This window comes from Hypomesus transpacificus, chromosome 8 (assembly GCF_021917145.1).
Source record: "Hypomesus transpacificus isolate Combined female chromosome 8, fHypTra1, whole genome shotgun sequence".
Lineage (NCBI taxonomy): Eukaryota > Metazoa > Chordata > Actinopteri > Osmeriformes > Osmeridae > Hypomesus > Hypomesus transpacificus.
Window position 1 is genome coordinate 544,951 of NC_061067.1, and position 23,783 is coordinate 568,733.

Here is a 23,783-nt window from a genome sequence, read left to right on the forward strand (position 1 = left end):
TAAAGACAATGCACTATTAAATGAAGACAAAGTTGCCAAGCACAGGTTTGGCCTCTGATGGGATCCTAAGACTAGCCCTTCATTTGCAACCCTTAATCAGTCCGATGAGATCCATTGCGCATGTGATTTCAAAAAAGAGAAAGAAATGAAATGGTAATTACTATTGATTACCTATGTGCATATGACCCTGCAAGCCCCCCTCTGCATTCTTAAATCAACCCAAATTATTGGATTTGCTAATTTTGTGCTCTGGGAGAGAGAAGCTGATGTAGAAGATTCTCCTCAGAGAACCCACTGCTATTTCTGAGGTCAGGAACAAACAACGATGGGAAGAAATAGGATTTGTTATGTATTTTTTTTGTAAGACGGTGTGAGCACAATGTTGAATTAACCATATTAGTCTAGTTAGAGCAAATCAGAATGACATGTTGGGTCTGAGGGGATTAACAAGGATTCTGTTCCTGTCGTTTGAGACCGGTGTTGTATTAAGCATCCATGGATCCATAATGGCTGAAAAGGAAAATCAGTTTAGGTTTAGAAATACCGGGCAAATGTATCCACATTTAACACATGGGAATTTGTAATTATTTGTCAAATTATAACATTAATTCATCATTACATTCCACTTTCATAAAAACATGTCATGCACTGAAATTGTACTTGACGCAACAGTCTCTGAAACTGCAGGTGGCATTAATTTGACTGCAGGTGCCCTGACTCAAGCACGGGTAGAACTGTGTTGCCATCTTCTGGTAGCACAGAGAACTGCACCACACTGAAACCTTCATGCTGCTGTGTGAAGGACCATTTAAGCTACAAGAACCAACATTATGAAATAAAAAACACATTATTTGCTGAATTTCCACGCTTTCCTCCAGCTCAAGTTTGATTGACAGTGGTTTCACAAAATAAGCCCCGCCCCACATGGGAATATTGGTTCCCTCCAAGTTAGCCTTGAAAGTAAATCGACTACATTAAAATGCTTTTTCCAAGAAATTCCTTGTTGAAAGCATCGGTGAAAAGGATATTAGTTGTTTGCCCCACACGTTAAATTAGACCAGCACACACTGCTTAATTAAATCAACATGACTGACACAATGACCCCGGACTAGTGTTGAATTCATATATTACGTTTATTCGGTGGGAAATGTTAGGCTTAGACATTTAAATTTAAATTAATGGTGCATTACATGACTAATACTTTTATTGGTACCTACATTTCTCAATCATATGTCCAAGGTTTGAGCAGTGGAATGTCAAAATGTCTAAACATTTGGTTCCCACATAGATGCAACATGTTCAACCTAACACTGGTGCAGCTACAGTAGGATAGCATCTATTCTCTGGGCTGTACTGGGAGCAGCCTCGAGGGTTCAGAAACAACGTTTCAACACCAGGTTTGAGAAACAAAGCCAAGATGACAACCATAAAGACAAGGAGAAGTGAGTGTGAGTGTGTGAGAGAGAAGAAAAAAAAGATAGAGGAGAGAAAGAGACAATGTGTGTGCTTTCATATGAATCATTGGCAGCATTTGAAAACACTAACTGGAGTCTGCTTGTAAGAACTCCAGCAGGAGATGGCCGTCTCCACTACACTGCCCTCGCAGAGAGAAGGGGGAGAGGGACGACGTCTTACAGGACGACAGACGAGGGGGCGCTAGCCTGGGTGACCATACAGAAGCTGAGATGCTGTGATTGGTGCTCTTATACACAGACAGACATGGGGCCCTGGTGAGGGTGAGGGGGGTCTCATGCAGAGACGGACAGGCTGGCCTGGTGAGGGTGGAGGGTCTCATGCAGACACGTCCGAATCCTTGGGCCGGATCCTGACCACGTGTTCCAGCTGACCAGAGTCGGACACGTCGTAGCTGGTCTTGTACTTGGCCAGGATCTTCATCAGCGGGCGCAGCTTCAGCCACCACTGCTCCTTAGGGATCCTGTGGCTGGGGGTGAGGGGGAGGGAGGTGAGGGGGAGGGAGGGAGGTGAGGGGGAGGAAGGGAGGTAAGTATGTGTTGGTTAGAAGGGGGACATGTATGGAAAATATACAAAATGTAGACCTTAACCTGCGTAACTTTTCAATGCAATCCCTGAGTGCAAAAAAATGCACAGAACTATGGATGAAAAAGTTGAGAAATGCTCAAACCAGGCCTGGGGTGTGTAGTGTGTGTGTGTGTGTGTGTGTATATATATATATGAGAGAGAGACGGACTGTGAGGTAACGTACACAAAGTCGGTTTCGTCTCTGAGCTGTACCACCGGCTGGAACACCATTGCTCGACGCCGCATGCCCAGCAGACAGCAGCTGTCCTCCGTGTTAGCAAACACTCTCCCTGAAGGCACCGGAGCAACAGTTAGGAACCAACTGACACACTCACTCACGCACTGGCTGACTGACTCTCGGACTGGCTGACTGACTGACTCTCGGACTGACTGACTGACTCTCGGACTGGCTGGCTGACTCTCGGACTGGCTGGCTGACTGTGACTGACGCTCTCCGACACAGACACACAAAGACGTGACAGTTAGAATGTTTCTAGCTAACATTGAAAGCGTTGACACAGCTCAAAGACAGGGGCAGCACTGCTATTACTGTACTATGAAGCTCCTACAGCAAGCTTGATGAGAAGGCACATGGGGCTAGCTACAGGTATAGATGGAGGTCATGGAGCCAGTATCAGTTAACAGATATATTTACCTTCGTCTTATGTCATCCATGTGGACAGCAAATAGACACAAAACAAAAAAGGAATTTAAATTGTATACCTGTCTGTATTGTTGTATAATTGTCTGTATGTACTATAAAGAAACTGTTGTGCAAAATGTAGGTGTTTTAGGACTTAATTTCACACCGTAATATTACTGTGATAATGTTTGTAATAGTAATACAAGTACCACGATAAACATCAGTATTTTCATATTATGAAACACCTACATAGGATTACAATTAGGATATATTAGTATACATGATATACACAGCATGTATGCTGTGTACTGAATTAAGTACATCCTGATGCTGTGTACTGAATTAAGTTAGGTTCAGCGCCCCCCTGAGGGCGCCTACTGTAATGACTGACTCCATGACGGATCCAGGAGAGCTCTCTGCTTCACTACCACATCTCTGCAGGAAGGGGAAGCTGCCCGTCTAGACACAGCACGGCTCACTCTACCTTGTCTGAAGGTCTCCTTCAGCTTCTTGGAGAGCCACTGCATGGCTTTGGCCGAGATCTTGGTCCCAAAGTTGCGGTCAAACGGGGATGGGGCACCTCCCTGGCAGGACATGCAGGGAGGGGGGGGGGGGGGGGGGTCTGGGTGTGAACGACCTGAACACTTCATCCACTCCCAACAAACAACTAACATTGGAACCCAGGTGCTCCCCCATCAGTGCTAAACATGTCCCTCTGGGACGCGGTGGTGACAGTTAGAACTTCCTTTCAGGTAACCATCTCTCCATAAGGTGGTCCACTTGAGGTTGCCTACCTGCTGCATGTGCCCCAGGACATTCTTCCTACAGTCGAACACGCCTCTGCCCTCCTCAGAGTACAGCTGATAGATGAAGTCTGTGGTGTAGTTCTCGTTGCTGTTCTCGTTCCTGGAACACAGCACGGACAAGAAGTGTTGAGGTCGAGGTTTGGAAAGAAAAAACTGGCAGGGATGTTAAATGTGTAACAGAAAGAAGCATGAGATCATTATTTTGTATTCACTGGTGTTCTCTCAGTGGGCTGGGAACTGGAGAGTAGACTTGATAGTTCTGACAGCTTACAAGAAACTTGGTCTCGGGGATAGTGAGTCAAACTGACCAAACGTCTGATCTAAGGACGGTACAGACTTCTGATCTCCACTGAATGTAACGGCTCATCAGGATCTGTGTCTGTCATAAGAAATCCTTCGAAAAACTGGAAATCTGACTAGTTATTAGATCAGGTTCACAAGATCTCAAGCTGACATGAACAGGAGTCAGATGGCTGAGCGGTGAGGGAGTCGGGCTAATCAGAAGGTTGCCGGATCGATTCCCCGCTGTGCCAAATGACGTTGTGTCCTTGGGCAAGGCACTTCACCCTACTTGCCTCGGGGGGAATGTCCCTGTACTTACTGTAAGTCGCTCTGGATAAGAGCGTCTGCGAAATGACTAAATGAAAATGTAAATGAACGGGGTGTTTTTAATTTTTTCGACAAAATCACAGACTGCTTCAATCTTCATTTTGACCCTTGAGTTTTGATCGTGAATAATACTAAACAGGGCGGTAGCTAGCCATCTGTTACCTGAGGATGAGTCCTCTCTGAATGCTGGTCTTCATCTTCTCTGTCAAGTGTTCAACATTAGACTGGAAAGAGAAAGCATTATGAACAAAACATATTTTCACCACCAGAGGCCAGCACTAGGCTAGCACAACACTGTACTGTACTAGTCATCTGCTATGGAAGCAAATCAGTGACAATGTTTAACATTTTAAAAAGGCATTGAATACTTAATATTGAAATGTAAACACCACCGAATTCATTGGATTTGAATTTGCCAATTTATTTCTATAGATTTTTGGATCAGATGTTTATTTATTTATGGGAATAAATTAATATTTTGATTTAGAGGTAAATTAAAAACCAACAAATTCAGTGGTGTTTGAATGTCAATATGGTTGGTGGATCTCACCTGCAGGTCTTTGATGTCGAAGGGCTCTTCGTAGATGTAGGCAGCATCCGCTCCCGCTGCCAGCCCCCCTACGCTGGCCAGGTAACCACAGTAACCACCCATCGTCTCAATGATGAACACACGGCGCTTGGTGCCACTGGCAGACTGCTTGATGCGATCACACGTCTGACGCACACACACACACGCAAAGTTAGTGGATCAAGATTCAGTTGAGGGGGAAAAGGAAAACTATTGCACGACCTGGAGTCCTGCAGCAGATTTATTCCTAAGTGAGGTACATTAATATAAAATATTCATATTATTAAACTACCTACTGTAACTTAGAAACTGAAGGGGAATATAGCCTACAAAACCTTTCAGTACTCTGTCATGTGACATACTCTACATGTGACATCTAAATCCTGTGAAAACCTGGACTTCCTCAATCACCTCCTGCCATTTAATATGCAACTCATTTTAACAGTTTGATACATTCAATAAACTGGTCCCGTTCATATTCTAAGAAGATGTATTCGCCAGAAAGACGTGAATCCTGTCAGAGGATAGAGAGCACACACACACACACACTGGTAAACATGACAACCCAGGCAGTGTATAGAAAGTTGTGTTTTCCCCCATCTGTGGTAAACATTATTCTTCAAATAACTTGACATTATACTGGTGCAAAGAGCAGACATCTATTGTCGCTATTTCTGGGTAGTATTGTTACGTTTCACAGTGAGGGTTGAGGGGAGGAGGGGGGGGGGGGGGGGGGGGGCAGGGGGGGGGCTGGAAAGGTCTCTCTTACCTCTACGATGGCAGGGCTGGAAAGGTCTCTCTTACCTCTACGATGGCATTGAGGGCCGTATCGGCACCAATACTAAGGTCAGTGCCCGGCACATTGTTACTAATGGTGGCAGGCAGCATACACATCGGGATGCAATACTCCTCATAGCTGCTACGGGCCTCGTACAGCTGCAGCAGACACTCTAGTGCCTGAAGCGGGCGGAGGTACAAACACGTTAGAAACCACTGGGGGGCGCCCTTCTGGACAGAGTGAGACAGCCTACCCCGTTCAGGAGAGTACCCTGCCCGTTCTGGCTCTTTCCGTGTGATAGTGGCTATGGCTTCCCTTTGGCAGGAGGGGGGAGGGGTTAGGGGGGGAAGGAAGACAGTGAAGGAAGATGGACAGGAAAGAGAGAGAAAGAAAGAAATTGGGGGGTACAGACGTAAGATAGGACAAGGGGGGTTTACTGTTGCCAAAACAGGCACTGGTGAGGCTGTGTGTGTGTGTTGCATGGCAACTCAAACATGGTGCCACTGCTTTGGAGCAGAGCGTTCAACAGCCAACAGAGGCCAGACCCAGATGACTGCAGGCAGGACAGACACTGGGCAAGTCCACTGGCCGAGGAAGAGGACGGCTCGGGGACTGATATGAAGGGTGGGAGATGAAGGCCAAGCAAAGACCCAGACTTGACATGTTTAACATACTGGAACACTAACATTGAAGGAAGGGGCTGTGTCTCTTTAACCTAGAAGACCAGTTGGGTGGGGGGGTTCCGGAGGTCACTGGTTTCTAAAAGATACCTACTGTCTGAATTATCGCGGACTAAGTTGCGATGTCTTCACCAAAAAATGAGAATACTCTTGAAACATTTTAACAACATGCACTGGAGTGGTAAGTTAGAGTAAAGGGGCCATGCTGTTAGGAATGTAGTTAGTCTCTCCACACTTATGTCATACCATTTACAGATTTACAGTAAGTTAGTGGAAGGAGGTAGGGTTAGTGCCATTAAGCAGTGTCAAGTCTGAACATCGTTGACCCCTCGCCTTAGATGGTGGGGTGGGGTAGGGTGGGTGGGGTGGACTGTTTGGGGTAGGTGCAAGCACAGTCGAGGGGACGGAGGGGGGCGGGCGGAGCAAACATGGGGGCTACGACACACAGGTACGACCCAGCATGCCCCCATGTTGTCCCTCACTTACCTGGACGCCACCAGCTCAGCTTTGGGCTTCACCAGTCTCACCTGGCAGTCTAGGACTGGCTGACTGTCTGACTCTGAATGGCTGGCTGATTCATAGAACATCAGTCACTATGGCACTGAATCTACTACTACTATTAACTCTAACTCTACAACCTGGAAAGCAGAGGCTTATAGCCAGAGTATTGGTAATGGTTTCCTCCATTACAGTGCGAGTGGCTGGCTGGTTGGCTGGCTGGCTGGCTGGTTGGTTGGCTGGCTGGCCATGACTCTGTGTGTGAGAGGGTCTCTACTCTGGCTGGCCCCAGCCTCACTTACATCAGTGATGGCGTTCAGAGCTGTGTCTGCCCCAATGCTGAGATCAGAGCCCGTCACATTGTTGGAGACAGTGGCTGGGACCATCACCATGGGAACACAGAACTCGTCATATTTCCCACGGGCAGATAACAATTCCAAGAGTCCCAGGTAGGCCTGCAGGGCAGAGCCAAGGGCTTTAGTGGTGCTGGTGGGAGGGAGGGAGGGTGGGAGGGTGTTGCTATGCGAGGAAACATGAGGGTGCCAAGGGAAGAGCCGGTTCTATCACAACGGACAGCAGCATGAAACAGACAGGTATCACTCCACACATCTACTACTCTGCATTATACAGGACGCACGCTCGCTCACTTACACGCACGCACACGCTCACTCACACGCTCACTCACACACACACCTCATGGACTTATTCACACCCAAAACCACAGATATAAAAAAGCCGGTGAACTTCTACAAAGGAAAGCGTGAAATGGCTGGCCACATAAAATAAATAAAAAGCAGCTTTGTTGACTAAAATCATCCCTTTCTTTCCTTGACATTTGACTCACTGGGTTCATTTCAACAGTTTGAATGCCTCCACTAAAGCAAGTCTGAGAGATGTGAGGAGTCATTCGGAAAACTGGGAAATGAACTGCGAGGCTCTCATACATTTGCAGATTTGAAAGTTATTTGCCAGGGAGGCGGGCATGACTATGGCAGGCGTGTGGGCAGGACAAGCATGTGGGTGGAAGCTGCACTTAGAAAAGGAGCAGAGCAGTGGCAAGGGACGGCAAAATTAAACACAACAACCTCACAGTATACAATTTTGAAATAATAGTACACGTCTCAAAACATCATTTGCAAATGAAAAATATGGCAAAAAACTTACATTGCCAAATAGATTCAAAACATTTGAAAATATGCCCCAAAATAATATTACTATAATATACTACTACAAGATATATTGCCATAATATTATTATAGTAATGTTTGAACTCAAAAGTAGCGGGTAAAATGATGTAGCAAAGTACAGTACATGGTAACCAAACTACTGTAGACATTCACATACCTCAAAACCCCCGATGACTAGCAAGGCATTGATATTGTTTATACGCATCTGCTCTGCTAACTTTTCAAGGTGCTTCGCAGGCAGAGTCCTGGAGAACAAATTAGAAATAAATAAAGATTATAGCATGTATAAAACAAACACGACACGCAGAAACATGGAATAACTACATCAACTGTAAAGATTTCATCCAGCAACAGCAAGCTGAAAAGTAAAGATACATACATTCTACATACTGTACTTGAGACAGTAATATTCCATGTGGCAGTGTTTACCTCTTGGTTCCCAGCAGAGAGCCACCCTGGCCAGTCCATCCTCCCACATCAGCCCACTTGATCTCTTTGATCTGGGAGGAACGCAGAGACACACGTTTAAGTTCAGAGGTCATGGGACAATCCTGACTGCCTTTGCTTCTGTCCTTTCACCAGCAGCTGGAAGCTTGTCAAAGTTTGCCTGCTGAGGTTGTGTGTATGCAGTTTGAATCAGTACTGTAAACGTTCTGCATTGCAGGCTTTATTTACAGAGACTCATCATTAGACTCATCATTGGACAGTTTAGCAATCTTTATATCTTGTTTTGGGGGTATTGGGGTATAATCACATGATCAATTTTCCCTTTAAAAACCAACTGCAATAGATGTTACTGTTGGCAAAAATACCATAACATCCATGTCAGTGAAACTTCAACTATACCAAAGTATATAATATATATTATCATAACTATGCTATTTTAAACAGAGCCTTTTGAAGCATGCAGGAGCCAATCCCTGGTAGCAAGAGCACAACAGTCAACATCTCCCTGAGGTAATCTCCTTAATCCTGGAAACACCAAACACCTGGTTTAACCTTGCGTGTGTAGGGTCTGAGGAACAAACTGAGGAAAAAGGTGCTTGGATTTCAACACATAACTCTGCTCCACCCTCCTCTGGATCTAAGGTTTGTCTTTGTGAAAGCCATGTCCTGTACTGTGCTGTAAAGCCATGTCCTGTACTGTGCTGTAAAGCCATGTCCTGTACTGTGCTGTAAAGCCATGTCCTGTACTGTGCTGTAAAGCCATGTCCTGTACTGTGCTGTAAAGCCATGTCCTGTACTGTGCTGTAAAGCCATGTCCTGTACTGTGCTGTAAAGCCATGTCCTGTACTGTGCTGTAAAGTTATAAGATTTGTCACCCCCATCAGCTAGTAGTGGTACTACTGAACCAAGCTAACTGGGGGGGGGGGGGGGGGGGGGGGGGTCACTGACTGTAATTGGTTCACAGTAATCCAGGATGATCATCCTTCTGGACCCGCTGACCATGAACAGTCTAAGAGCAGGAACTCAGCACAGAGTGGCTAACCATAGCTTAAACTCCAGTACATGGAGTCTATACGAGCCATTCCCAGCCGGCGCACCTACAGTTCCCTTGGCCTACATTTTGGGAATCTATTTTATTATTCTGCTGCTATTCTATACCTTGTATAATTAAAACTATACCCTAATGATAATATCATTGTCTCAAGTTATACCCTGACAATGACCTTACTGTGTATACATTTGGGTTGTCGGCCCACTACAAAAGATTGAACAACTTCATATGACATCATGATCCCAGTACCTGTCCCTTGTAGAATCCCTCGAAGCCGTCGTTGACGGCGAACATCTTGTGTCCCTCGGAGATGCCCACCCTGACGGCGGAGCGCACGGCGGCGTTCATGCCCGCGGCGGGGGCGCCCACGTTCAGCACAGCCACGTTGAAGTTACTCTGAGAGGTCAGAGGTCACACACAGAGGTGAGAGGTCACACTGTAGCAGCTGGTTCACCCAGAAAATAACATGTTCACACTTTAGGATGCTGAAGCTGTAGAAATTCAGCACTTCCACTAGAAAAGGGGTGGTTTTGATCTGCATAGAGTTGTATTACATTTATTAATTTAGCAGACGCACTTATCCAGAGCGACTTACAGTAAGTACAGGGACATTCCTCTCGAGAGAATTAGGGTGAAGTGCCTTGCCCAAGGACACAACGTAATTTGATCACGGCTGGGAATCGAACCAGCAACCTTCTGATTAATTCCCTAACCACTCACCCATCTGAACCCCCATCTTATTTAAGCCAATCTGGTTTGCTACCTACAAATTGGATTTACGTGGGAATGTTTTGGAACAGTCTTGCATCCGAGTGTCCTTCATTTGCTACGGTGTTCTGTTTGCAATGCTGTCACTATCCTCTATTTTTCACTGACCTTCGATCGATTATGGCTCACCTCAATTCATCCCTCTTCAATCACAATACATCACCGCCCCCTTCCCATCATTAAACGTAAAGTTAATGAAAACGTCCATTATACCCGCATCACTGCTTAGTCTAAATGGAGTTGCCGACATACCATTAGCCAGTCTGTGTCCTTAGGCTTCAATAGTTTCTAAGTGGACCAGGTTAGAGAGGTTGGTCAATACGTTCCATCTCTCTTGTGCCCACCAAACAGCTGTCCTTGCAAGGTGACTTACTTGTGGAAGCTCTGATTCAAGTTCACGGTGAGCAAGTAGTTTGTATGTCCTCAGATTGTTCTCAAAGCTCCTGTGAAGACACAGAATGGCCCAATGAGAATCTGGTACAGTCTTTGTAGAAAGTGACACGATTAAATATATGTGTGTGTGTTTGGTGTAGGGGAATAAAGGAAGTCAATCTTTAGGATCTCAAGCACAATTTAGAATACAGTGTGGTCACCGAGCCACACAATCCATCCTGAAATTCTAAATCCAAACGGCTAACAATGTTTTTCCTTTTGTTTAATGTACCAGGAAGTGGGATGATTTCAAACACTGTGACCCCGAGTTGATGACCATGAACCCCCTGCCAGGTGTTCTCTACCTTCCACGCAGCTTAACAGCCTCCTCAAACTTCTTCTCATCCATGGCCTTCTGGACCTCCTGAGTCTGTGGGAAGAACGTGGATTTAGAAGCAGCTCCAACAGGAGTGTTAGAAACAGCAGAAATGCATATCTGCAGGTAGCCACTTTACTGTGAAATACGTCTGTTTTACTCAACGATTCAGATAACGCAAAAGAAAAGCAGGGTGTGTGTTTGGAGTTTAGACAGAGTACACTGGCATTACGTCATCGGATTGCGGTAACGACCAGTCAACCAAATGGCCTGGATAATGATTCATCAGAGAGCAAAACAATGACTGCATAATGTCCTGCACAGAAACCAAGGAGTCCCTTATATCTGCACAGTGTTCTCTTCAGGCTTCCGTCACTGTCTGCCATTATAGCATGTCAAACAAGTACAAACACGTGAAAGGCTAACATTATTAACAAGGCCTATGTATGAACAATGTATAATAAGGCCTATGTATGAAAAATATATAACAAGGCCTATGTATGAACAATGTATAATAAGGCCTATGGATGAAAAATATATAATAAGGCCTATGTATGAAACATTATTAACAAGGCCTATGTATGAAACATTTATAATAAGGCCTATGGATGAAACATTTATAATAAGGCCTATGGATGAAAAATATATAATAAGGCCTATGTATGAAACATTATTAACAAGGCCTATGTATGAAACATTTATAATAAGGCCTATGGATGAAACATTTATAATAAGGCCTATGGATGAAAAATATATAATAAGGCCTATGTTTGAAAAATATATAATAAGGCCTATGTATGAAACATTTATAACAAGGCCTATGTATGAAAAATATATATTAAGGCCTATGTTTGAAAAATGTACAACGCAAAAGCAGTCATTTTTGAAAGGGGGGTTGTCCCAAACAGGCAAAGAGTAGTAATGCTTTTATTACCATTTGCGATCTTGGGATTGTTATCGTACTGGGGATGAGTGTGTGTCATTGTACTGAGGATGTGTGTGTGTGTGTGTGTGTGTGAGGATGTGTGTTTTCAGGACCTGAGCCTGGGGCCAGGAGTGTACCTACCATCTGTACACATTCCATGAGGGGCAGTCTCACGGACTGGTTCCCACAGAGAGACACCACACAGGCAGGTGTGTTAGCCGTGGTCTCCAGCAAGGCTAGGACAGCCTCCACACCCATACGACTGGCCTGGGGAGGACACACACACACACACCAAGTCAGTCCACACAAAGTTCAGCTTATCTTCTTTTCCCCCATCTCTCCCTTGTTCCTATTCATAATCCCTCTGTATCTCCCCCTTCACTTTCTATCAAATCTTTTTTTTATTTTTAAATGAGACATTCGTAGGCTGGTATTATCCCCCCCCCCACTTGGTATGTTGGCGCGGTACATCCTATCACGTGCCGCAGCATAAATCTGTTAATGTGCTTAACCTAAAAGCACCGGCGATTCATCTGAAGAGCAAATGAGCACATAGCACGCGCAGGATTAGAGACAAACTGCCAGGGCACAGACCCAGGGTGCACTGGATTCGACTCGCTTGGCACACCGAGTGCACAGAGCGTAGAGTTAATATAGAGATTTTAACTGGCTATGTTGTGTCGCGACAGGCGAATGAAGTGCACCTGAAGAGCATGGTACCCACCAGGATGCGGTCGAAGGCGGAGGGCGTTCCTCCACGCTGGACGTGGCCCAGGATGGTCACACGCGTGTCGAACCCCAGGCACCGGACCACCAGCTTGGCAGAGAACACGGGGTTTAGCGAGACACCAAATCCAATTTAAATTATATTTAATGTTAGTAAACATGCAATGTAAAAGTGTGCATTAACACGGAAAAGTATCTGCAATGTTTCATATTGCAGATATGGTAGGCTAATAATAGCAATTATTGCTACTGCTAGCAATAACATTAAACATAGGCCTAGCTTCTGAAATACAAAACGAAGATTATCTTAAAAGTCAAACTACTGACAAAAATCTGAATTATTTTTGAAAACATAAATCAGATATAAAGAAACTTAGTTTTACACACAACAATCACATGCTTCAAATAAATATGGCAAGGGAAACGGCAAAGCACATGCAAACCATTATTTTTCAGTCATGTTAGTTGGGGTCTTTTAAGGTAGGGTTGAGCACATTAGATCTCGAAGCGGGTAAGATTGTTTTTCAAAATGCATCAAACGACATTGGTAGTTTTGGATTAAATACGTAAATACTGCAGGCTAGTCGGTTCAGCTCAGGATGTTCCGGGAACAAATAATAAAATATTCTGCCAACTAAGGCACATATGACGTTAGAATCTACGAGTGCACCTTTTGAATTAAAACACATATACTGTATATGCAGCGTTAGGCTTAAAAACTAGAATAACCTATGCAAGTAGTTTGGCCTTAGGCCAGCCTTTGCATTCCAGGGTCTTTCAGTGTGTGAGCGGTGATAGGAAAGCAGGTGACCGCAGTCTGCGAGCGAGAGCAGAGGGTCTTACCCCCGCAGAGTGGCATCCACAGGGGAAGTGCCAGCAGCAGGGCACAGCGACAGAGTGAAGCCACGCCAGAGGGCAGTAGGAGAGGGCAACAGGACAGTCTCAAGCTGTGCCAATACCAGGGGCACCAGGGGGCTGGCAGTGTACTTACATTCTTGACATGGTCGGTAGTTATGGGCTTGTTGTTACAATCAATTGCCCCCTCGGCTACTATTATGATATTCAGCCGTTTCATTCCTGCTCGGTTCTACGTTGGGAGGTGAAAGACACATGACAGAGAACTGAAACAGATGGTTTGGCATGGGCTTTCAAAAGCTGGAGGCCAGAGTGTGAAAAGATGTCTGAGGGCCATCAAGGAGTAATGAGTCACCCCAAGGAAGAGATTGTACCAATTACACTATCAATGTTTGCACAGTAAAAATTTGCAATACCCTGTCTACCTTTGTCTGTTTTACAGATAAGGTTGTTCTATTCTGCTCACTCTTTGCTTCATTAATTCTCCACTCTTGGAAGATACGAAACAGTGGAGGCAGTGAACATGGCAAGACAATTAAGCCAACGTCTCTGTTCTGATTGGCCGGTAGACTGCTTAGACACCGCCCAGCCTCCAGACTTTTGGCTTCCCATTGGACGCCGTGCTCCAGTACTCACATCCTTGACATAACTAGAGGTTATAGTTTTCCCGTGTCTGTCAATGGCCCCCTCGGCCACTATGATTATGTTCAACCTTGTACCTCTGGAACGAGTCTGGACCATAAAACGCAGTTGTTGTCAAAGAGAAAACTGTTACACACACAAGTGATTTAACAATGCATCGCATAATAAACTATGAAAATGCTGGCGTTGACTGATTCTATTTGGTTAAGTCCTGTCCTACCCTAACCTAGTCTTAGTCTAGACTTAATCTGTTCATCCTCCTTGATGCTGGTCATGACTCAAAACAGGTATAAACCAGTCCAACACTGTTAGGTGATGACCAGCAGACAGAGCGAGGTGTTCAGCTGTGCCTGAGACATGGTGACACAGCAGGTGAAGGGGAGCGAGGATCAGGAGGAGGCGTTACCGCAGACAGCTTCTGACACATCTTGTCCTCCCAGCCATCTGCTGGAGGCATCTCTGGGATCAGCACCCAGTCAGCTCCACACGCCAGGGCGCTCACTAGAGCTAAGTACCTGGACACACACACACACACACAAGCACACACACACACACACAGATATATGCACGGACACACCAAGCATGGGCACACACACACACGTTGCAAAGCTGATGTGTAGTGGCGGTAAAATGTGCTCGATTTGTTTTTTAGCTGATAAGTTTGTAACTTGTACCTTACCCACAATGCCTTCCCATGACTTCCAAAACAAAGGTCCTCTGGTGACTGTGAGAAAAGACAGAATTACATTAAGGAGTATCACCAAATCATCGATACTAACAGACCTAAAGTATAAATTCCATTCCATGCTCCATTGACAGCAGTTCTGACCTCTGACCCCCTCGACCGGCAAGAGAGCTCATAGGCTAAGCCTGACAGGATGTACAGAGACTGTCTTATTTGTTACTGGAAGTCTGCTTTTGGTCTGATGCAGCTGTTATACAAGTTAAATAATCTAAACCTAATCTAATCTTGACCCAATCTGAAAATTTCCCGAGCAGTTCCTCCTGACCTCTGGGCAGTGGTCATGATGGCGTCCACCACCTCGATGATCCTGTGCAGGGCGGAGTCCGTTCCTATCGTCATGTCAGTGCCGCAGAAGTCGTTGTCGATGGATCCCACCATTCCCACTATGTGCAGGGCGGAGTACTTCTGCACCGCATCTTCATCAATCAAACCTGCGGCAGAAAGGAAGGAGTAAATATGAATTATTGTCTGAGTCAGTCTCAGAGACAAAGAAGACATCTTGGCTGAGCTTTGTGAACATCATCCACACATGCAATCCTACAGTCCCAAGGATGGAATGGGTCGTCAGGACTAAATCTTGCAGATTAAAAACATTATTTTAGGATTTCTCATTAATACTGTTTTAAAATCACGGTAGATTAAGTTAACTGCAGAGTCAATGAAGATGCGAATCCATCAACCAGTTTCAAGGCACTTCAATTACACAAAAAGACAAGTAAAGCGTTCGGAAGACAGATCACTGTTCTATACATTAGATGCCAAGAAGCTAGATGAGGCTAGACCCATTAGTCCTAAACCAAAACGACATTAGAAAACGCCCCTCCTAGCCCAACCAACTACACTTGGACAACGCTGGCCCCGCAGTCATGAGGTCAAAGGTCAGGTGAAGCCAGGCTGCTGACTAGCCTCCAGAAAGCACCTTGCTGGACCAGTTCCCCCAGGAGGCCGCTCCACTCCTCCCTGAAGAGGTTGGCTCCCGTCAGGCTTCCGTCTCCTCCGATCACGCACAGGTTAGTGATGCCGCGCTGCAGCAGGTTGTGCGCCGCCTTCAGACGCCCCTCGTGGGTGCGGAACTCTTTGCAACGGGCACTGCCGATCACGGTGCCACCCTGGAGGGATGCAACAAAGTCACACAGAAGTCAGGGGTTGCTAATACGTGTGATGGGCAGAATGTTGATGCCCCCTCCTCCCTATTTTGGTTTGTTCCGTTTTTTTCATTCAACAAATGTTGACATTTACATTTAGTAATTTAGCAGACGCTCTTATGCAGAGAGACTTACAGTAAGTACAGGGAAATTCTCCCCGAGGCAAGTAGGGTGAAGTGCCTTGCCCAAGGACACAACGTCATTTGTCATGGCCAGGAATCTAACCGGTAACCTTCTGATTAATAGCCCAACTCTCTGACCGCTCAGCCATCTGACCCCCCCCCCCCCTTTTTCCTTCCAAGCTTTTCAGGGGCCATCCCCCTTCGACACCCCTGGCAACGGGTTGCTACAGTACACATCATTTCTGGTTAAACTGTGACTGGAGGCTGATTGAAGACGGTGTGTCTGTTCATTAGACATGTCAGGGCCGACTTACCACTTGTAACATGCTGGAGACACTTTCCCATGATGCCTCCTCGATGTTGTCTCCTCCATCCACCATACCCTGATAACCCTGGCAGGAACAACAACAGATTATTTAACCCTCACAATCCTCGACATCAGGTGTCCCCTACGGCCCACTGGATACCAGCCCTCTGAACTATGTCACACTTTTTTTCCTGTAAAAAATTTTTTTAAATACAAAAATAAATAAAATTCAGTTCACACTGATTAATATGCCGAACTAAGTAAATGTTTTGATTTCAATAACAATGAAAATGAAAAAAGGTCATAATAATGCTCATTTAATAGGCTATATCCCTTGATATGTACGGATGTACGGTGCATAACAATGTACGGTGCATAACAAAATAATAAACTAATCTAGCATAATGAATACATTTAAAATTATAATAAAATCTCGATGATAATACTGGTAGTCACTCCAGCCCCTGTAATTTTCTGTTACAGACTGACCAGGCCCCGTATTAAAGAAAGGAAAAATGATCTGACCCTTGTAGAAAATGTTTGGGGGACCCCTGCTCTACATTCTTCATGCTCAGCGGAATCCTGTGTTCCTTCCTGCAGTACTGCAATACATCCAGCTCAGTATATGAAGCTTTACCGACTGGAGTGTTACAGAGTTCACAAGAATCTTCGCTAGAAACCGGATGTACTGTAAATCTGCGAGACTTAATCCAAGTTAAGAAGGAAGCACAATGGAACATGATGAACTCCTATACCTGTCACTACAGGTCGAAGCGATAGTAATCTGTTGGTTGACATGAACAGGTTCCAACAGATAACAGTGCTATTGTCCCTGGCTGGAGAGAGAGAGACAAACGTACGAGTGCTGCAGCTTAATACCTCCAGTCAGTTACATAACGGCAGAGTGAGGACCAGAGAGCTCACAGTCGGAGGAAGACACCCACTCCAGAACAAGCAGGCCTGCTCAGCTGGTCTGGTTAACACACACACTCCAGAACAAGCAGGCCTGCTCAGCTGGTCTGGGTAACACACACACTCCAGAACAAGCAGGCCTGCTCAGCTTGTCTGGGTAACACACACACTCCAGAACAAGCAGGCCTGCTCAGCTGGTCTGGGTAACACACACACTCCAGAACAAGCAGGCCTGCTCAGCTTGTCTGGTTAACACACACACACTCCAGAACAAGCAGGCCTGCTCAGCTGGTCTGGTTAACATTTACTGTGAAGAACTGGGACGACGTTGTTCGTGATTTGGGGGAGACTCTAAAGACTTGTGTATTTGATTGACGGCAAGAACTAGGAGGTCTTTGTACTTTTAGCTTAGCTCAGACACTCACCTCATGAATGAAGTAAACTTTGGCTCCCACATAGATTCCCATCCGGACGACAGCCCGGACAGCAGCATTCATTCCTGGCCAAAAAGAAAAGAGTATTTAAAGGAAGGTACTGTCGTACTTGACAGAGGTTCACTTTAGATACTTCATATGTGATACTTTATTTATTTCAAATCAGTATGGATGCAAATCATCAAAATAGTTTTTAGTCCTAAGATTAAGAGTGTGTTGTGAGGGAGGGAGAGAGGGAGAGAGGGAGGGAGAGAGGGAGGGAGGGAGAGAGGGAGGGAGCGAGGGAGGGAGGGAGAGAGGGAGAGAGGGAGAGAGGGAGAGAGGGAGGGAGGGAGGGAGGAAGAGAGGGAGGGAGGGAGAGAGGGAGAGAGGGAGGGAGGGGGCATGCATGCAGGCCCAGTCGTTTCATCCACAGCAGGAATCACTGCCATGTTTGGTCAAATACGAACGGACTCCTCCTACACTCAGTCTGAAAGTTGTTTGATCTCTTCTGAGACAGGAGAGATGCTCGGTCTGTGCCCTGAATGAGGATGTCAAGTTAGCCTCAACTCAAACCGTACAAACAACAGCTCAGGCTTCACACATTCTGCCAAGCAGATCCTTGGATTAGGGCCGATTCTGGGAGGGCTGAACAATGACATGAAAGGTCTGCTTTCCCAGGCTCTCTCTTTCTCCAAACTGGCAAACCATGTAAGGGTAACCAGGCTGTATTGCTGTTACTAAGCAACATGGCACTAGAGCTTGACAGTTTGGAAGAGACAAATGAGGAGAAATATAAAAGATCAAAATGTACAATATCCTGCAGATATGGCCTCTTGCATAAACGACAGGGATCCTACAGTGGTAGTTCATCTCTGATTGTCCAATTGGTACAACTATCTTCCTGTCATGTGACACTTCAAGTTTTCTGTTACACCGCAGACTAATTCTACAACCACAGCATAGACAGAGAGAGGCACAGGAAGAGATAAAAGAAGAGAGAAGACTGAAAGTGAGAAAGAGGTATTGAAGTTGAATGGAAGGTCAATTACTCGGACACTGCGGAGTTCCTGCCATCCAGTCATGCATGGTCTGAGTTGTTTGCAGATGAACAGAATAGCCTGGTTGTTATGTTAGGAACCCAGCTTGAGGTTTCCAACATTCAAATGGCCTTCTTCTGTTCTAAGTCAATCAACCCCAATGAGCTATCAAATTCCCAGTCAATCTGGCAAGCTAAGCCATGCTGTTCAACACATCCATTTTTTCGGGACTGGACATGCTGTGTAGGTTTATCTCATAACTGCAATTTACTATCCTACAAGTGGGAAATAGTGTGTCGTTTTAAAGGACTAACAGTCCAATGTGCTAGGTAGTACAGAGCTGCCTACTCTAAGTGGTGCAGAGTGCCATGTCATATTGCCAGTGGATGCTGAGTCATCAATGAACTCATCCCGCTGTTGGCCTGACATCTTATCGCTCTTTAAAGTATGTGTGCTGTGCGCACTCACCAATGCATTACCTAGCAGACATCTGTCCTTCAAGCTTAACCTGACCTGCTCGTGGCTGGGGTTCCTTTGACGCTGCGCTCAGTAAAGCACGCAGTGATGACGCACCTGCAGTTCATCACGTACGCAGGACATTCCCCAACAGCAGCTTTCTACAAGAATATTCAGCACTGGCTTTCAGGACTATGGATAGTATTACAAGTAGATCCTATGTAACCAACTAGACTTTATACTAATTAATAATGTTTGAGCAGTGATGCAAGTAGTCAAAAAGTGTTACCACCCTACTTTGTAGCCCACATTCATGCTTGACTTCCTGTTTCGTAAACTCGCTGGTAATTTTTTTTTGGCAGATACTGGTAACAGCTAGATGTGACATCAATTCCATTTTACATAACAGAATTTGTTTTCAAACCACGTTTGAAAATTTCACAAACTAGCCGACTGGATCCGCAATGCAGTGGCACTGTCAACAATGTGGGAATTAATCTGGTGCGGTTAGAAATGAAAGATTGCATCAGGGCTGTTGTTTAACACACAACACCAGTCGAATAATATTTCACCTGAACAGTCGCCTCACAGACATTTTGGATTTCTAAGAGTGAGAATTCTTCCAATCAGTGTAGATAGCATTAGCCTGCTAGCTGACTAGCAAAGCCACACAATTGCTATATCACAATCATTTTCACGAATCACGGGGATGAAACTTTGTAACTAGCCTACATGTCAACCCTGCACGTGTGTAAAATGAAATAAGTTTGTTTCGAGTTTTTTAAACGGGTGCTTTTCGCCCTCTACGGCCTCCACACTGTTACAATGTCACAGCGTTCATTGTCTGGTACTCATCTGTCAATACCTTGAGCATCCCCGCCACTGGTGAGTACTGCGATAGATTTCCCCGCCCCGGTCAGATTCTCGAAGAATCTCTTGGTGTCTGGCTGCGCCATCTTCACAGCTTTTCACGTACACTCCTTTAATTTGATTGATATACTGTTACAGATAAAACGGTTAAAAAAAGTCTTCCAGTAAGGGAAGTCTGACAAAACACACCCCCCTTTCCTCTTTTCTTCCCTGCAGCCCGGTATCCTCCCGGTTCCGCAACTCTTTCACGATTTGCATAGTGCGAGCCTTCAGTGGTAAATAGACAGCAGCGCCATCCAATGAACTGTCGGTTCACTCATGAGCTCAATTATTTAGACCAATTGGGGCCATTGTGGGCTGATGACTTGAAAGGAACAGCCCATTCGCAATTGAACGAGGGTTCCATCACGTCCTTAACAAGAGCTCATACACCTAGGCTCATTTTTAGATGGCGTGACCGCCAGAAATTATACACTTACCTTGACAAGGTTTGAATTACAGTAATAAACTCATATCAACGTTCTACTATTGTCAAAAGAAGGCTACAATTTACGCATGTAATTTACACCAACCGACCTTGCTCAAATATGGATTAGACAATTTATATAGGTTGAACAAATACCATGCGCAATAGAAACTGAAGTTTCTATTGAGGAGTTCTTTGCGCCCCCTTGTGGGACTTTTTCAAAAAAGATTTACATCGCCATCGTGTGGCTTAATTTTTTCTTTGACACTTTCACTTGTGTTGTGTTGCTGTTTAAAGTAAGTTAAGTCATATTTAATACTTTCAATGAAATGACAAAGCCTTGTATGCATATAATAATTTTATTTGATAAATATACTCTTTTATAATTTATATAATATCCAGCAGAGATTATTCCTAGTCAAGAAAATACATTTTGATTGATCGCCTATCGCCGACGGAGAGTGCGGTTCTGCAGTCTCTGAAGGATCCTCTTGACTCGGTCATTGACAACCTCCCAAGCACAGTTCTGATCGTCCTATAGGAAAACGTGCAGAAAAGAAAAACAGCGCCAACTTTACATGAGCACATTAAGTCACATCAGTCACAGAAACATAATTGAGTTAACGACAGAATCTTTGATAACCACAATTGTATATGTTTATATACATTGTACATTAATATCCTCTATTTTGTTTAAGCTAAAATATTTATATTTGCGATTTACTCATTTTGATGCTGACCTTTTTATGTATCAGAAATTCCTCTAGCTTGTCAAAGCAGACAGTCACTGGCTCAAGGTCATAGAAGGAGATGTGGGATGCCTGTGATCAGAAGAGCAAATAAGTCAGTTCATTTGATCTAGCACTGAGAGACATTACATTTACATTTATTCATTTAGCAGACGCTCCTATCCAGAGCGATTTACAGTAAGTACAGGGACATTCCCCCCAAGGCAAGTAGGGTGAAGTGCCTTGCCCAAGGACACAACGTCATTTGGCACGGCCGGGAATTGAACCAACAACCTTCTGATTAATAGCCTGACTCCCTAACCGTTCAGCCATCTGACCCCCGTACACGTGAATAACATAACAATATGTCGACATTATGATCCCGGAAAGCTTCTACTCACACAAGACGTTAGCCTGTAATGGTCGATGAGAAAGTCCTCAGTCAGTGCATGGGATTTGGGGGTTTTCTTGTATATGGATCCAGCCCTCTTCAGTACATTAGCCAGAATCGTTTCAGTGTGTTTAAGCTGTTTTAAAATAGGAGAAATTATAATCTGTACAGATATGACACTCTATCACACACGGTCTCTGTCAACTACGTTTCTCTAAAAATTACTATCGTCAGATGTTGATGCAAATACTGTTGACACAACCGACTGAATATCGTTTTTAGGAGCCCTAGTTTGACTTTGTCTTACCTCACTAAGCATCTTCTGAGGTTCACAAGGCACTTCATTTTCAAAGAGATGCAAACACTCATGGGAGATATTATGGCTCTAAAAGGAACAACAAAATAATTAGGACCGTACCATGGGAAACAACCACAGCAGTCCAGACAAGAGTTACAGCGTGTGTGTTAAAATGTTGTGTCATGCAGCAAATGTTATCTCCTGCTATGCAGAAATATTCATTTGTTCAGATTCATATGTACTGTTTGTTTACCAGGTCTTTTAAGCTTTGCAGGATATGTGTCCATCGAATTAGCTGTGAGCAGACTTCCTGGGCTTGAAGTGAACTCAGGACAGTTGCGATGAGGAAGACTTTAACCCAGAACATGATTGCTGAAAGAACAGACGTAAATATTATTTTAACATTCAGGGAACGAGCAAGTGGACAAGACGTTATGGATCTGACATGGGGTTCCTCACCTTTCAGATGGTCCTTTCTCACCCGTGATGCACTCTGGATGGATGGAAGGCTCTTAAATGTGTTCGGTGCTCATCATTGCACTCAGCTCGGGTACTTATAGTCGTCAGTGATGCTGCTTCTGAGACACCACACCTGTCTTACACAATGTGAAACTTTATCGTTGTACTTCACATCAGGATGTTGCTTGGTTACAAACCTGGATGAGCAGGATTGTCCTCATTGGGTGTCCCGGCATCTTTTTGTTGTTGTTTCTATTTTATGATGTCACCAGGCATGTGTGTATGCCTTTGGATTACTTGTGGTTGCACTCTCAAGACGACTTTGTCTTTGTGTTTGGATAATCCTTTTCAACCCTTCCTCACATTGTGGAGGCAGCCCTTTCTGAGGCTGAAGAGTTATTGAGGAATATCAAAAGAGTTATTTAAGGCTTAACATGGCTCAGAAGATGTACATGTTCATGGATCCTTGAGTCTAATAGTGCATATAGGGGGCACACAGTGAGGCCCACCATCAGGGGGGCCAAAGGGTACAGATGTCATCTGTGGAGTGGGCCCGGACCCCGGGGGGCCAATGCAAAGATCCAGAGGGGGTCCAGGTATATTGGGTTAGAGTGCTATGTGAACTCATTGCCCTAATTCTATTAGGTAAAGTTGCAGCCAACCTAGTCCTGGAATAGGAAACACCTTCTGAAAACCCCAGGGCAACATAGCAAACAGATGATGTCATTCAGTCTGCTCCCTAAGGATTCCTTACATGCACACAGTACTGGTACTCCTGCAGGTGAAATGAAACAAAGTGCAGTTCTTGATTCGTTATTAAATGTTGGAGTACCCTTAAACAATCGAAAGTGCATCGCAGCTAATTTCACTGGGTTGATTTGGCACTAGGAGTTGGGTGTTTGTGTAGGTCCACTCTCACTTATGTAAACACTCCTAGTGTTGACACTTTTGTTAAATGAACTAATTGGCTGTGTACAGTTGTATTACCCTTTGACCAGAATCAAACTCGTGTTAGGTGCTAGTTTCTGCAAATTATTCTGTCACTCATTCAGATTTACTCTAGTCACATATTGTAAAGTGTACGTTGGTTTCCTATCTGTAGGGAGGCCAACTATACTGGGTGTCTGAATGCACAGGTTGAACTTCAAACGGCACTTAGGAATGATTGGCTGACCCTGATCCAGGATCACAATGACTCTTATTGAGAGACTTGTTGCTCTTGTTGGTTTGTTGTAACTGTCTTAAATTATAATTATTGTACTCGCTGTGAAATATATTATTGTTGCTTGCTTTTTCCACAGGTACACTCATTTATTTGGTTTCACAATGTTTGCTTCATGTTTGGCTACCCGCAATGTTTGGGGCTATCTCGTTGTTATGATCAGTGACCTATGCACTTTTGTAAAACTCTCCCTTGGAAGTCGCTTTAGATAAAAGCATCTGCTAAATGCATAAATGTA

At 44.7% G+C, this 23,783-nt stretch overlaps 1 protein-coding gene across 7 annotated transcripts; it reads right to left on the reverse strand.

Annotated features, from left to right (window-relative positions):
• Positions 1–1,111: 1,111 nt before the first annotated feature.
• On the reverse strand, positions 1,112–20,231 carry pfkpa (phosphofructokinase, platelet a). Of its 7 annotated transcripts, none has more exons than XM_047023397.1 (23): positions 19,977–20,231; positions 17,628–17,701; positions 16,298–16,375; positions 15,636–15,825; positions 14,982–15,147; positions 14,651–14,695; positions 14,378–14,486; positions 13,466–13,561; positions 12,473–12,565; positions 11,890–12,015; positions 10,813–10,877; positions 10,449–10,518; positions 9,557–9,703; positions 8,239–8,309; positions 7,967–8,054; positions 5,471–5,623; positions 4,649–4,813; positions 4,261–4,322; positions 3,478–3,589; positions 3,168–3,267; positions 2,696–2,701; positions 2,225–2,330; positions 1,112–1,942 (listed from the first exon to the last, which is right to left on the reverse strand). In XM_047023397.1, the coding sequence occupies exons 1-23, from the start codon at positions 20,065–20,067 to the stop codon at positions 1,792–1,794; spliced, it is 2,364 nt and encodes a 787-aa protein (XP_046879353.1). In that variant the 5' UTR covers positions 20,068–20,231; the 3' UTR covers positions 1,112–1,791. The 7 variants fall into 7 exon arrangements, with proteins under 7 accessions (XP_046879353.1, XP_046879354.1, XP_046879355.1 ...); XM_047023398.1 differs by lacking the exon at positions 5,471–5,623 and adding an exon at positions 6,925–7,077; XM_047023399.1 differs by lacking the exon at positions 13,466–13,561 and adding an exon at positions 13,966–14,061.
• Between the last annotated feature and the right edge of the window lie 3,552 nt (positions 20,232–23,783).

Excerpts from the sequence above, each read along its gene's own strand:
- pfkpa (XM_047023397.1), bottom strand. The coding sequence starts at position 20,067 with ATGGCGCAGCCAGACACCAAGAGATTCTTCGAGAATCTGACCGGGGCG. Across the intron at positions 16,376-17,627 it reads AAGTTTACTTCATTCATGAG|GGTTATCAGGGTATGGTGGA; the intron begins GTGAGTGTCTGA and ends TGTTCCTGCCAG. Across the intron at positions 15,148-15,635 it reads GGGGGAACTGGTCCAGCAAG|GTTTGATTGATGAAGATGCG; the intron begins GTGCTTTCTGGA and ends TTTCTGCCGCAG.